The following is a 14,991-nucleotide window of genomic DNA, read 5'->3' as shown; positions in this document are numbered from 1 at the left end:
TCTTATTCCTAGGTTGTGGGTTATCAAGATCAACAGTAGGTTCAATCTCCACATCATTGTCATTACTAGGTTGAGCATCGACATGAACATCATCATTAATATTACCCCTAGGTTCGTGTTCATTACCAGATTGTGTCTCGGCATCAGAAATAGAGATATCATTTGGGTTTTCATATGACTCTACAACAGGTTCACTAGCAGCATGCAAAGTCCCATCGTCATTCTTTTTTTCCTTTTATTAGAAGGACCAAGTGCATCAATATTAACTCTTTGAGAATCTTGCTCAATTCTCTTAGGATGTCCCTCAGGATACAAAGGTTCCTCGGTCATTCTACCACCTCTAGTCACAATTCTAACAAAATGATCATTGTTCTTACTAATCATCTCATTGAGCAAATCATTCTGTGCCTTAAGTACTTGTTCTACTTGGGTAGTTACCATGGAAGCATGTTTACTAATAAGCCTAAGATCATTAACAGTTCTACTCATATAATCACCCAAGCGATTAAGCATGTAAGCATTATGTTTCAATTGTCTACTAACATAAGTATTGAAATTTTGTTGCTTAACAATAAAGTTATCAAATTTATCCAAGCATTGGCTAGCAGACTTATTCTAAGGAATATCGCCTACATCAAATCCACGGAGAGAATTTACCTACCTGTGTCGGGTTATCAAGACCATGTATTTATTCAATAGGTGGTAGATTCTTAACATCTTCAGCTTTAATACCTTTTTCTTTCATAGATTTCTTTGCCTCTTGCATATCTTCAGGACTCAGGAATAGGATACCCCTTTTCTTCGGAGTTGGTTTTGGAGGTGGCTCGGGAATAGTCCAATCATTATCATTGCTCAATATATTATTCAATAGTAGTTCAGCTCGTTCGACAGTTCGTTCCGTGAAAACACAACCAGCACAACTATCTAGGTGATCCCTAGAAGCATCGGTTAGTCCATTATAGAAGATATCAAGTATTTCATTTTTCTTGAGAGGGTGATCAGGCAAAGCATTAAGTAACTGGAGAAGCCTCCCCCAAGCTTGTGGGAGACTCTCTTCTTCAATCTGCACAAAATTAAATATTTCCTACAAGGCACCTTGTTTCTTATGGGCAGGAAAATACTTTTTAGAGAAGTAAAATATCATATCCTGGGGACTACGCACACAACCAGGAGCAAGAGAATTAAACCATATCTTATTATCACCCTTTAGTGAGAATGGAAACAACTTAAGAATAAAGTAATAACGATTTTTTCCTCATGAGTAAATAGGGTGGCTATATCATTCAATTTAGTAAGGTGTGCCACAATAGTTTCAGATTCATAACCATGAAAATGATCAGATTCTACCAAAGTAATTAACTTAGGGTCGATGGAGAATTCATAATCCTTATCAGTAACAGAGATAGGTGAAGTAGCAAACTTGGGATCATATTGCATTCTAGCATTTACATATTTTTCCTTCCACTTGCATAGCAATTTCTTAAGATCATCTCTATCCTTACAAGCAAGAAAGTCCCTAGCTACTTCTCCTTCCATAAGATAACCCTTAGGTATATTAGGCAATTCATATCTACGAGAGCTAGGTCTAGCAGGTGCATCATAGTGTTCAGTTTCAATAATTTCATCAGATTCAGCAATATCATCAGTTTCATCATTCACTCTAGCAATTTGTTCATCAAGAAATTCACCAAGTGGCACAATAGTATCAAGCAAAGTATCATCATAAGCATCATGCATAGCAGAAGTAGCATCATCAATTACTTGCGACATATTAGATTCAGTAGCAGGTGGTGGTGTCGCAAATTTACTCATAAAAGAAGGTGAATCAAGTGCAGAGCTAGATGGTTGTTCCTTACCTGTCCTCGTAGTTGAGGGGTATATCTTGGTTTTAGCGTCTTTCAGATTCTTCATAGTGATCAACAGATATAAATTCTAAATGACTCAGAGAATAAATATATGCTCTCCGACAATGGCGCCAGAAAAAGGTCTTGATAACCCACATGTATAGGGGATCACAACAGTTTTTGAGGGTAGAGTATTCAACCCAAATTTATTGATTCGACTCAAGGGGAGCCAAAGAGTATTCCCGAGTATTAGCAGCTGAGTTGTAAATTCAACCACACCTGAAAGATTTAATATCTGCAACAAAATATTTAGTAACAAAGTAGTATGGAAGTAACGGTAACGGTGGCAAACGTGACAGCAGCAATTTTGTAGTGATTGTAACAATAGCAACGGAAAAGTAGCTTAGCAAAGATCAATATGTGCAAAGCTCGTATGCAATGGACCAGTGATGGATAATTATGTCGGATGACATTCATCATGCAATAGTCATAACATAGGGTGATACAGAACCAGCTCTAATTCATCAATGTAATGTAGGCATGTATTCCATATATAGTCATACGTGTTTATGAAAAAGAACTTGCATGTCATCTTTTGTCCTACCCTCCCATGTCAGCGGGGTCCTAATGGAAACTAAGGGATATTAAGCCTCATTTTAATAGAGAACCGGACCAAAGCATTAGCACTTAGTGAATATATGAACTCCTCAAACTACGGTAATCACCGAAAAGAATCCCAGTTAGTGTCACCCTGGGGTTGCGGATCATAACTCGTAATAGGTGTCTACAACTTGCAAGATAGGATCAAGAACACATATATATTCATGAAAACATAATAGGTTCATATCTGAAATCATGTCACTCGGGCCCTAGTGACAAGCATTAAGCATAGCAAAGTCATAGCAGCATCAATCTCAGAACATAGTGGATAGTAGGGATCAAACCCTAACAAAACTAACTCGATTACATGATAGATCTCATCGAATCCATCGCCGTCCAGCAAGCCTACGATGGAATTAGTCACGAACGGCAGAGGGCATCATGAAATTGGTGATGAAGGATGGTTGGTGATGACGACAACGTCGATTTCCCCTCTTCGGAGCCTAAATCACACTCCAGATCTGCCCTTCCGAGGAAGAACACGAGGTGGCGGCGGCTCTGTATCGTAAAACGCGATGAACTCTTTTTTCTGATCCCCCCCCCGAATAAGAATATATAGAAGTGGAGACGAGGTCGGAGGAGCCATAGTGGCCCCACAAGCCAGGGACGCGCCCTAGGGGGGGCTGCAGGCTTGTGGCCATGTGGTGGCCCCTCTCCGGTTGATTCTTTCTCCAATATTTTTTATTAATTCTAAAAATATTCTCTGTAAATTTTTAGGTCAATCCTAAAACTTTTATTTTTGTACAAAAATAACACTAAGACAATTCTACTGAAAACATCGTCGGTCCGGGTAAGTTTCATTGAAATCATATAAATTAGAGTTTAAAATAAGGACAAAAAAGTTTTAAAAAATAGATACGTTTGAGACATATCAGGCGCCCGTGCACCCCCGTCGCCAGAAATGATTGCGCCGTCGGGAGGGGCGCACCTCGTGGATATGGGCTCCCACGTCGACCGCGGATCTGAGAAAGGGGAAGAGGACCTCCGCTGACGCCATTGCATGCACTGGCTTTGCCCGACGCCGACCACCAACAACGACGGGGGCGCAGGTGAGCGTTGGGGGAGGTTTAGGCGGCGGCGGCGAGAGGGTGCGATGAAAACAAGCGGTACTCGTTGAAAAACAATTCAATGCCACCTGAGGATATTTAGATACTGATGAATCAAACGAAATTTCCGGAGAAAAGAGGGGGAACCGGTGCTGCAAAACAGCAAAAGGCAACGGACATGTCGGAAAAAGAAAACAGAAACACAAAAGGAAAGAAGTGGGAGAAGGCGGAGGGAAGGAAGCAAAGCAAATATACTAAACCGATCGAGAGGGCAACACGTAACGATACTTAAACACGGGAGCCCATCCTTCCATCGACCCGCCTCCTTTTGCCACTGCCCGCGCGAACCGGTCGCACATGGCCGAGACTCCCCGTGCCCCGCCGCCACTGAGGCCTCCGCCGCCCGTTCCGCTGCCCGACACGCCGCCTCGGCCGGATTCGTCGCCTTCGACGCCCGGCGAGGACTACCACACGCCGACGCCCTCGCTGGACGAGGCGCGCGAAGAAACGCCACCGTGGCCGCAAGAAACCAACGGCAACGGGAGAGCGGCTAGCAAGAGTCCGACCCTCTCGCCCGTGCGCCTCCCCTCGCAGAACCGCTTGCTGCCGCCCCACTCTCCCACCGGCAACGGCGAAGACGGTCCCGCCGCCGGGCATGCGCCGGTGCCGGGTCGCCGCCCGCAGCTCCGCCTTGCGCCCGGCCTCGTCCGGACGCCGTCGCAAGGGTCCGTCGCCAAGTCCCCCTCTCCATCGCCCTCTCCGTCGCTGACGCCGCCGTCGCCTCTAACCCCGTCCCCCGCCACCGCAACCAACAAGAAGAGCGCCCAGAGCACGCCGAAGCGCCCGGAGGCATGGAAACCGCCGGCCACAGCGATCGCGGTGCAGTTCGACCCTGTCGAGGAAGCCGTCACGTCGCCGCTGCAGCTCGGCAAGGCCCGAATCGACCGCCATCGCGGCCCTACGCCGGCCGCAGCGGAGAACGGAGGCGCGCCCAACACGGTGCCTCGCGACGTGGCGGCGGTGGCCGCGGTCGGGGAGAGGAGGGCGCTGTCGGTTGCCCTGCGGCTGGCCACGGCGGTGTTCAGCCTGGCGTCCTTCGCGGTGATGGCCAGCGCCCGGACGTCCGGCTGGGACGGCGATCACTTCGATCGCTACGATCAGTACAGGTTAGTGATCACCTGCTTACAATTCATGATTCTTCCACCCTGCATTTAGTTCCGATATGTCCGCCGGGTTTTGACGGTTGGAATGAGTTCTTTGATCTTTCTTTTAATCAAGCAGTTACCTTGGAGTAATTATTCTGCTCGTTTAATTTAAGGTTAATTAGTTCACCTTGAATTTTATTTGTTGATGAAAAAAAAAAACAGAGCCGCGCACAGAACAATGGTATTTTCAGCCAAGTAGTTGCGTGCCACTCTTGGCATTCTAAAACTAGAACGCATGGTCATCCCTGGTATAGGTTCAGAGCAACACCCAAGTAAGCGAAACGGGTGGGCAATTGCTCCACTCCAGCACCACAGCAGTCCCTGAACCTGAATCCATTATCCTGGCTTTTGCAAGCAGAGTTGTTGGCTTCTTTCATCTTCTTGGGAGGAAAAATAACCTCTGTTCTTCCCAATTGCATGCCATGTCAGGTACGCCCTGGCGGTGAATGTGATCGTCTGCGCCTACTCAATCGCGCAATCGCTCGGTGAGATCCGCCGTCTGGTCGCGGCGAGGTTTATTTACAGGAGCATGTCAAGCTACTACTTCAGCCTGTTCCTTGATCAGGCAAGCAAAACGTTCACGCCCAACAATCGAGTTGCTCTGCGATTTCTTGCCTCATCGTCGTCTTCCTGGCTCTGCTGCAGGTATTGGCCTATCTCCTCATGTCCGCGTCGTCGGCTGCCGCGTCACGCAATGATCTGTGGGTGTCGAGGTTCAGCCAGGATGCCTTCAACCGGAAGATCACCAGCTCGGTGTGGCTGTCCTTCCTTGCCTTCATAGCGCTCGCCGCAAGCTCGATCATCTCCACGGCCAATCTCTTCAGCATGGTCTAAGTTAAACCTTTGCCTTTGGGGATGTGGAGCTACTACCGGCGTTATTCATGTAAATTTTGCAGTTTATATTGCCAAAAGTTACACGACTGATTTGATATCGCACGTTGTTCTCGGTCCTGACCTCTGACTCGTCAGAAATCCCTTGTAAAGAAGAGGTAAAGCGCTCATATAGTGCTCTGATTAAGCTTTTCAAAGGCAAGTAGAATAGTCATTGTACCGCTCCACTTGTACTAATCGACTACTTGTGAGTTGTCACTGTACACTGAATTCATGTCGAGACAGAGGCTGTGTAGTACTCCGTCCGTCCCATATTATCTATCGCTGAAATAAGTGAGTCTATACACGTTCACTCATCTCAGCGACAGTTAATTCAAGACGGAGGTTGTACTAAACAACTTGCATGCACCATTGTCCTTCCCGAACATTCTTACATGTAGAACTTCAGTGTCATACAAATACATGTATATGATATTTTTTTCAGTCCTGAAGTTCAACATGGTTCACTCTGCTGAGCCAAATGGAGTGCAGTATCATGTGGAATAGATCATACCGGAGGGGCCTGTCGTGCCACAAGAAGTGCCTTTGCAGCCGCTTGACGCAGTCGTGCATGGCCACGTACCTCCGGAGCGAGATCCCCTGGAGTATCCTCTTGAGCTCCGGTATGTCCTTCTCCGCGACCACCACCGAGAAGGCGCTCCAGTCGAGCACGTCGCTGAAGGGGAGCACGAAGTTGTCGGCGATGATCACCGGCACGCACTCGTAGTACAGGGCCTCCACGATCCTGGGGCTGTTCACCTCGTACCCCATGGGGCACAGGCAGAACTTGCTGTTCTTCATGTGCTGGATGTAGTTCATCGTCCTGGACACCCTGCCGGGCAGGAGCGCGTACACCCTCATGTCGTCGTCCTGCCCCTTGCCCCAGTGCTGGAGGAGGACTGGCCTGACCCTGCCGTGCACGTTGCCGGCGAAGAAGGCGAGGATGCGCCGCCGGGAGACGGGAAGCCCGCCGACGTACCGGAGGGGCCGCTTGGGCGTCCTGATGGTCGTCTCCGGGAGAGACACGTCCTTCCCGGGCGTGAAGATCCCCTCCGAGCTATCGGCATTGCACAGCGCCTTGATGCTGTTCTTGGAGAGGTCGCGGTGCGCCGTGGTCGTGTAAGGTCCCTGCAAGAAAATTCAGAATTATTCAGTAAAATCGTGCTGTGTGCATCAGGTCCATACGAAAATCTTACAGTCATGACATCCAGATGATTTGATTACCCAATCGTGGCAGGCTACGAGGAAATGATCAGCACCTCTGGTGCGGTTCCAGAAGGGGTACTTGGCGGCGAGGCCCTTGACGAAATCTCTGAGGTAGACGGCCAGTGGGCGCAGGTTATGCGAGTCCGGCACGTAGAGCGAGAGCCTGAGGTGCTGCGAGCTGTAGGGCAGGTAGAAGAGGTGCGCCTTGGCGGCGTCGGCGACGACGAACCGCCGGCTCTCCTTGAGGAGCTTCATGAACCAGCCCTCGGACGCGTAGATGCCGCTGAGGGGAGGGGTGTGGAAGATGGGCCGCCGACCGTCCTGGTAAATGTAAACTTTGAGTATCCGTTCCATCAGTTGGTAGCTCCTGGATGATGATCACATTTTTGCTACAATTAAATTGATGATGCGTTTAGTCACTCACTGAATTGCCAAGAAAACGTAGGGATTAATGTTGAGCATGTCTCTGCTATAGTACCTCTTGAACTGGGAGACGTTCTTGAAGAGAGGCGCGTACAGGTCGGGGTCGGCGACGACAGGCTCGGCGGCCATTATCTCCTTCTTGGCGTTCCTCAGCGCCTCCTCGGGCGCCATCCTCCAATACGACGGCTGATCATATTCACCACAACACAGAAAGAAAACAGACAACACCGTTACTACTTTCGATCACCAACCTGCATGCAGACGCTTAGTAGTGCCGTAGGTACCTCTCGTTTTCGGGGCCTCGCCGTGGACGTAGCTGGTTTTGCAGGCGCCGGGGGAGGTGACACCGTAGCTAATGTTGGATGTGGCGGCGGTGTCGAGCTCGCGATGGACAATTCTTCCGTGTACTTGGTGGTGGACACGCTGGGGGACGATGGCAGCGAGAATGTGAGGAACGCGGTGGCGGCGGCGGCGGCGAGGAGGGTGGCGATTGCCGCGGCACGACAGCAGGAGGCGGATATCATCGCGCCGTGGTAGCGGGGACGCCGACCTCGCGACGAGGCGGGAGAATGCGCCGCGGCGGCGGCGAGGTGCGATGGTGGCATTGGGGGAATGTAACGGAGGGCATGGAGGGAAGTCAGGGAAGAGCGCGCGGCAGGAAATGGGAGGCAGAGAAACAAAACTCTAGGGGCGAGACGCCTCTAATTTAGCCGCATTATCTGCATGCCAATTACACACGCGCGTATATATGGAATTAGTTAACATACACCCTGATTATGTGGCGAGGCACCCCTAAGGCTGGTTGTAATGGAAGTATCACGTACTAGTATCATGCATATGATACTAGTGTATGATACTACATCCGTAATGCATAGTATCATATGTTAGTATCATATGATAGGTCATTTATTGTCATGCATGACACATAGTAGCACAACATTTAATATGATACGGTATCATGATATGATACACAACCCTCTTTTTCTTCATTTAATTTTATGTCACCTCATCAAAATTGCTTAATTGACATGCATAATACTAGCTATGGTACTCCCATTACGACCAGCCTAATACTTGATTTCTTTGTGTTATTATGAACGCGTCACAAACACCCGTCAGGCGCTTGGAGCAACTTCAACCACGCGACCCAAACGGACGTCCGCTTTATCCGCATTTTATTTGTTTGGTTCGGCCCAATGGACATTTATGTCCATTTTTGTAAGTAGGTTGACGCTTGCGATCAACCCGGCCATGATTCATTTTTAGGCGACGCAAAAAAAACATAATAAATATTTTAAAATTTTAAAAGTATTAATTTAATAAATATTTTAAAAATATAAAAACCATTAATTTTAAGAAAATTATATAAAGTTAAACAGAAATAAAATAAAAAGGCGCGTTGTCCTAGACGTCCTTCTCATCCTCATCGTCTGTGCCGATGAGGTCGACGAGCGTCGAAAACGGGGCAGCCCACGGGAAGGCCATCTCCCAAGCGACGGCGACGTCGTTCGCTAGTGGCTGCACCGGCGCTAACTGCGCATCACGTCGCTCCTTCTTCTTAGCTTCGGCCTCGCGCTCCATGAGCTCGATCCGCCGGGCCTCTGCGCCCTCCTCCCCCACCCGCCGCTGTCGTCGGTACTCCAGGTAGGCCGCCTCCTGCTCCGGCATCGCACCCCAGCCAGACGGGTGATGCGCTGACCCACTCATGCACCATCCCGTCCCACGCGTACATCTCGGGCTTGAGGACCAACGACCCTGGCTCGTCCTTCATGGGAGGCAGGGGGCGAGCAGCGACACAACTGCATCGCCGACAGCAGAGAGCGCCATGGCCTCCCCCATTTGCTTGTGGCAGGCCGCTTCCTCCTCCTTGAAGCGTGCTTCATCCTCGCTTGCATGCAGGACAGCTGCCAGCGCGTTCTGGCACGCGGCCTTCGCCTCCTGGTCTTCTTCGCGCATGATGAGGGGCGGCGGCGGTCCAGCCACCATGTTGCGGACGCCACGCCGGCGCTGCTCCTCGTGCTCCCATGCAAACCAGGTCTCCCATTCGGGAGAGTCTGCAGCGTTGTCACGCCCAAGATGCGACCCTATCCTCGATTTGGCACGAGGGCCTCGTCAGGGATAGAAGCACATCTTGTCGTGTCGCAAGAATGGACATCGTTACAAGTACATGTACTAAAAAGAAGAGATATATACAGAGTTGGCTTACACTCGCCACAAGCTACATCAGAGTCACATCAGTACATAACATATTCATCAAGAGTAAGAGCAGGGTCCGACTACGGACGAAAACAAACGACAAAAGAAGAACGACGTCCATCCTTGCTATCCCAGGCTGCCGGCCTGGAACCCATCCTAGATCGATGAAGAAGAAGAAGAAGAAGCAACTCCAAATGAACAATCAACGCGCTCGCGTCACGTAACCTTTACCTGTACCTGCAACTGGTGTTGTAGTAGTCTGTGAGCCACAGGGGACTCAGCAATCTCATTTCCAAAGGTATCAAGACTAGCAAAGCTTAATGGGTGAGGTATGGTTAAGTGGTGAGGTTGCAGCAGCGACTAAGCACATATTTGGTGGCTAACTTACGAGTACCAGAAATAAGAGGGGGAAGATCTACGCATAACGGACGTGAACTACTCGTGATCAAAAGAATGATCCTGAACACCTACCTACGTCAGACATAACCCCACCGTGTCCTCGATCGGAGAAGGAACTCACGAAAGAGACAGTCACAGTTACGCACACAGTTGGCATATTTTAATTAGTTAACTTCAAGTTATCTAGAACCAGTGTTAAACAAAGTTTCCACGTTGCCACATAACCGCGGGCACGGCTTTCCGAAAGATTTAACCCTGCAGGGGTGCTCCAACTAGTCCATCACAAATTACCACAAGCCGCATAGAAATCCTCAATCACGAAGCTCGCGATCTCGTCAGATCCCCTAGTGGAAAACCTCAACTCTGAGATTATCCAAAGCATCACCGGAATCCCGATGCACAAGATATTTCGTCAAAGGTAAAACTAATCCAGCAAGGCCACCCGACGTGTCGACGATCCCGATAGGAGTCGCGTACCTCGTTCTCAGGACACGACGGATAAGCGACGCGTACAAGTGCCAAACCTCGAGTTTCCTCGTGGTGGCCCCGCGCAGTGCTCTGTTTTAGACCAACACTCATGAGGAGCACTGGCCCGGGGGTTGATTAAATTCCTCGGGTTAATTACTCCCTATGCAGTTTATTAGTGATTAGGCAAATGTAGTACCAAAGTTGGGCCTTGCCAGACCAGTCTTAATCTAAAACGATTTATCAAGGGGGTCCCCATAACAACCCTGATCGTGTTAGGAGCGCTCGTTTATGGAACATAACACCGGTAGCCGAAAACTAAGGGGGCAAAGGTGGAACAAAACACCAGGCTAGAAAGGCCGAGCCTTCCACCTTTACCAAGTATATAGGTGCATTAAATTAAATAGCATTTAAATATGGTGATATAACAAGGAACCCATGTTATCACATGGAAGCATCTACACCTACAACTAGCAACGCTATCAACGGGGATAAGCAAGCAGTAACATAGCCAAACAGTGGTTTGCTAGGTCGAACAGGTTGAGGGTAATCATGGCATTGTTGAGAGGCTGATATGGAAACATGTGGTAGGCAACGAGACATAAACGATAGAAGCGATAACTAGCATGAAAATGATAGTAATGGTATCTGGGGAATGATCATCTTGCCTGAGATCCCGCTTGGAAGAAGAACAACTCGGAGAAGTCGGCAAACCAACATAGTCGAACGGGTCCTCACATTCCGACACGCTTGCGGAACTCTATCGAGACGGGCAAACCGGAAACAAACATCAACACAAGTATTCACCACCACAAAGCAAGACATGATGCATACCCTAATATGATGCATGAAAAGGTTAAAATGCAAGGGATGGCATGGCAAAACACCTCACGCAAACCCTACACATTAAATGAAGCTCGATATGCAACGGGTTGCATATCGACGAAACTCCACGTTTAATTATTAGTTCACTCCCGTTAATTTACCGGTAAGATTATATTGTTGTAAACATGGCGAGGGTGTAGCGATGGTTCTACCTGTCATACTAGTCGATAGCACGCGGGACTTAGAACAGAGCTATGGCACAAGAGACATGGGACACAAGATTATATGCCATGAATGCGACATGTATACAAGATACAACAACACGGGTAAGGAGAGAAAGAATCAAGTGTCGCCACGGCGAGCGAGAGGGAACCATGGCGGCAAAATGGAAACGATGCCACGGCAACGTTCCTACCACGATACTCGTCGAGATATCGTGCCAACGTATATGAAGCGTGTGCGGGAACGTTAAATAAAGAATGGGGTGATCCCGTATCTCGGGTTCCCACGTGTCGAGGGCACGACGAAAAGGAAGACAACGTGCACGGGCAAACAACGGTGCATACATGCATTCAACTCAAACAACTCATACATTCGTACATCACTAGCACACGGTACACGACATGACCCATCGGTATACCTTCGACGCGTGCGAATTGGAGCGGTTCGGTTCGGTGAAGAGGAACAACGGTCGTCGTGGACGTCGTGGAAGTAGTTGTCGTCGTGGAAGTAGTCGTACACGCGCCGGTAGTTGAAGTAGTGGTACACGGTCTCGTCGACGGTAGTCGTTCGCTCGGCGTCGTGGTTCTCAGGTCTTCGGCGTCGGTAGTCGATCACGGGTCTTCGGCGACGTCGAGGAAGTCGAACTCGTTTCCGGGGGTCGTCGAGGGCGTCGTGGTACTCGGGTCTCGTCGGAACCATGAAGGAGGGAATGGCGCACGCGGCGGCGGCAAACAGCAGCAAAAGCTAGCGACGGAGGAATAGCAACACGGCGCGCCACGGCAGCATAGCGGCAAGCTACAACATCAAGCAAGATCAACTATCACGCAACAACGGTAGCAACCTAGTGGGATCGACGGCAAGCAGCAACGGCAGGCAAGGCACGGCTCAAGCAGGCAACAACTCGGCAGCAGCTACAGCAAGTAGTAGCCGGCTAGCAACAGCATGCACGAGCACCTACCAGCAGCAGCAAGCAGCAAGCAACGGCTACAACGGCAGCAGCTTGGCAACGACAAGCAGCAGCAAGGCGCTACACATGCCTTGGCAGCATAGCAACACACCGGGCACAGCAACAGGCACATGCAGCGGCTCGGCACACCGACAGGGATCGCGGGGAACGGCAAGCAGCATCAGGCGCGACAGCAACAACATGCAGCAGGCGGCAGCATCAGCAAGCCACGGCGCAGCAACAACAGTAGGTAACAACGACAGCAGCAGGGTACATCATCCAGCAGGCACAACGGCAAGGCAAGGAAAAACGGCAGCAGCTTAGCAACGCAACGTACAGGGGCCAGCAGGCAACCGCATGGCAGCAATGACTCGACATGGGAACCATAGCGAGGCGGAGGAGGTGTTGGGCGAGGGCGAGGGGGCGCGGCGCGGTGGCGGGGAGCGCAGGCGGCGGGCACGACAGGGCGGCGGCGAGCCAGGGCGGAGCGAGGAACGCGGAGAGGCGGTGAGGCGGGCGCGGTGCACCTCTAGCAGGGGCACGGCGAGCTCGAGGGCGAGGGCGAGGGCGGCCATGGAGAGGTCGGGCGAGGCAGCGGAGGAGAGGCCGGCGACGCGGCACGGCGGCGGCGCAGCACACGGGAGGAGGAGGCGGCGGCAGGAGGGGCGCGCGCGACACAGGGCAGGCCGAGGGCCAAGGCGGCTCGGCGCTGGACCAGCCTGCGGCTGCGGCGAGCCTGGGACTGGCGGCGCGCACAGGGGAGAAGAGAGGGCGAGGGAGGTGGCCACGGCGAGGCAAGGGGACCTGGAGAGGTTGCGCGAGGGGGAGGAAGAAGGGGATCGAGAGGGAGGGGAGATGAGGGACGAGGGGCCGACGGCGCTAGGTCACGGGAGGAGGGCTGGCTGGGCCTCGGCCTGGCCGGCTGGGCTGGGCTCCCTCCCCATCATGTTTTTTTTAAAACTTGGTTTTTTTTCTTTTAAAAACTTTTAAATCAGCTAATTTTAAACAAAGAAAGCTTACAAAAGAAAAACGTTTAACAAAAATAATAAAAAGCTTTTGCTCCTTTGAAAATTAAATCCCAACCATAAAATAGATTGGCATTTTAAAACAAATAAAATGAAACCTTTTTAAGAATTAAAATAAAACCCTTTTGAAGAATTAAAATAAAACTCTTTTAACAAAAGAATAAAAATCGAACCCCTTTGAAGAATTAAATAAACCTCTTTATTTAAAGAATAAATAAAAGCCTTTTAAAAGAGAAAATAAAATGGGAGAGTTTTAGAATAAAACAAACGGAGAAAAATAAAATAAAAACCTAAGGGTTGCCCCACATTTAATAAAAGGACTTTTATTGAAAAGAAGAAGACGCACCCTTTTAAATAGGGGTTTAAACGAAGACTTTAGCAAAACCTCAAAACAAAATGAGAGAGGAGAGAAGGGGAGAAGGTTTAGGTCGGTGGCGCAACAGGGTTTAGCGGTGGCTCTCGCGCACCCTCTCTCAACGCTCCAATAAAACAACGCCTGTCACAAGGCACTAACATCCAACAACACGGCAACAAACAACACCGACAAAACACAGTTGACATGACGCCATGCATGATGCGTTGATGCAAACTAAATGACGATGCAACAAACGAAAAATAACCACACGATGGAAACGGAAAGAAAGGGGGATCTTCTGGAACGTCGGCCTCAGGCTGTCACAAGCGTACACGGGGTTGCGCTGCTGATCTAGTGTCAGCTACAGTCGCCGACGCCTCACCTCCTTCGCATGCGCCCGCGCCGCCCGCGGCACCGCTAACACTGTGATCCTCTCCGGATTCAAATGCAAGTCGTGCGGCAGGGTGACATCAGGGTAGGGGAGGGTACGCGGTGCTCCCACTGCCATCTCCCTTGTCTTTGCTGGAGAAGAAACCCATGATGGCTAGGGTTCGCTGCCGACGGGGAGCAGCAGGTGGCTAGATGGGCCGGCCCACGCATGCTCCGATTAAAAAGAAGGACGCATGGGGTCGCTGACGTGTGGGTCCGTGATGGGCACTGGTCGTTAATAAAGACGACACTGTTTTTGACCGGGCGCCACGTGTGGACGGGTGCGAACATGAGAAGACGTGCGCCGCGTCCGCTTCGCGCCCGCGCTGGCGCATTTCAGCCCCAAATTTGGGCGTGAAATGGGTCGGCACGGACGGGGATCGAACGCGTTTTGGGAATGAGTCGGCGTGTTGGGGCTCCGTTTTTGTCCGCGCGACCCAAATGGATCGCCCGATTAAAGTTGTTCTTAGAGCATCTTCATTATACGGATGGATCCACGACGAGTAAAAATTCCCTTTGAACATTGAAATAGCATTTTAGCGCGCGCATGCTAGTTGTAAAATTTAACGTGTCACAACAACGCTTCAATACGGACGATAAAAATACAACACACGCTTTCAAACATAAAAAAACAAATAAAAATACAACAGGCGCTTTCAAACATAAAAAATAAAATACTAAAATTCAAATAGTTCATCGTGAAATATTGAAATTCAAAAACAAACTAACAAGCAAATTTAGATTTATAAAACATGCTAATAAATAAAAGTACACCTAGACTCCTCCTCCTTGCTGTTGTAGACGACGGCATCACGTCCTCCCACCAAGAATTGTTCGACTCCCAAGTCGTGTCCGGGTTGTCTATGTGGGAAATT

General features: G+C 49.8%; 2 protein-coding genes across 2 annotated transcripts; one reads left to right on the top strand and one right to left on the bottom strand.

Annotated features, from left to right (window-relative positions):
- Positions 1-3,844: 3,844 nt before the first annotated feature.
- On the top strand, positions 3,845-5,856 carry LOC123443952 (CASP-like protein 4U1). The gene is made up of 3 exons (XM_045120527.1): positions 3,845-4,716; positions 5,185-5,320; positions 5,401-5,856. The coding sequence occupies exons 1-3, from the start codon at positions 3,908-3,910 to the stop codon at positions 5,587-5,589; spliced, it is 1,134 nt and encodes a 377-aa protein (XP_044976462.1). The 5' UTR covers positions 3,845-3,907; the 3' UTR covers positions 5,590-5,856.
- A 101-nt stretch (positions 5,857-5,957) lies between these two features.
- Positions 5,958-7,835, bottom strand: LOC123443953 (probable glycosyltransferase At5g03795). Its single transcript, XM_045120528.1, has 4 exons — positions 7,539-7,835; positions 7,310-7,440; positions 6,850-7,198; positions 5,958-6,753 (listed from the first exon to the last, which is right to left on the bottom strand). Exons 1-4 carry the CDS (start codon positions 7,776-7,778, stop codon positions 6,067-6,069), a joined length of 1,407 nt encoding a protein of 468 aa, XP_044976463.1. The 5' UTR covers positions 7,779-7,835; the 3' UTR covers positions 5,958-6,066.
- Between the last annotated feature and the right edge of the window lie 7,156 nt (positions 7,836-14,991).

The sequence above is a fragment of the Hordeum vulgare genome, chromosome 3H, assembly GCF_904849725.1.
Source record: "Hordeum vulgare subsp. vulgare chromosome 3H, MorexV3_pseudomolecules_assembly, whole genome shotgun sequence".
NCBI lineage: Eukaryota > Viridiplantae > Streptophyta > Magnoliopsida > Poales > Poaceae > Hordeum > Hordeum vulgare.
The sequence above is the reverse complement of the archived record's forward strand: the minus strand, read 5'-3'. Positions and strand labels throughout refer to the sequence as shown.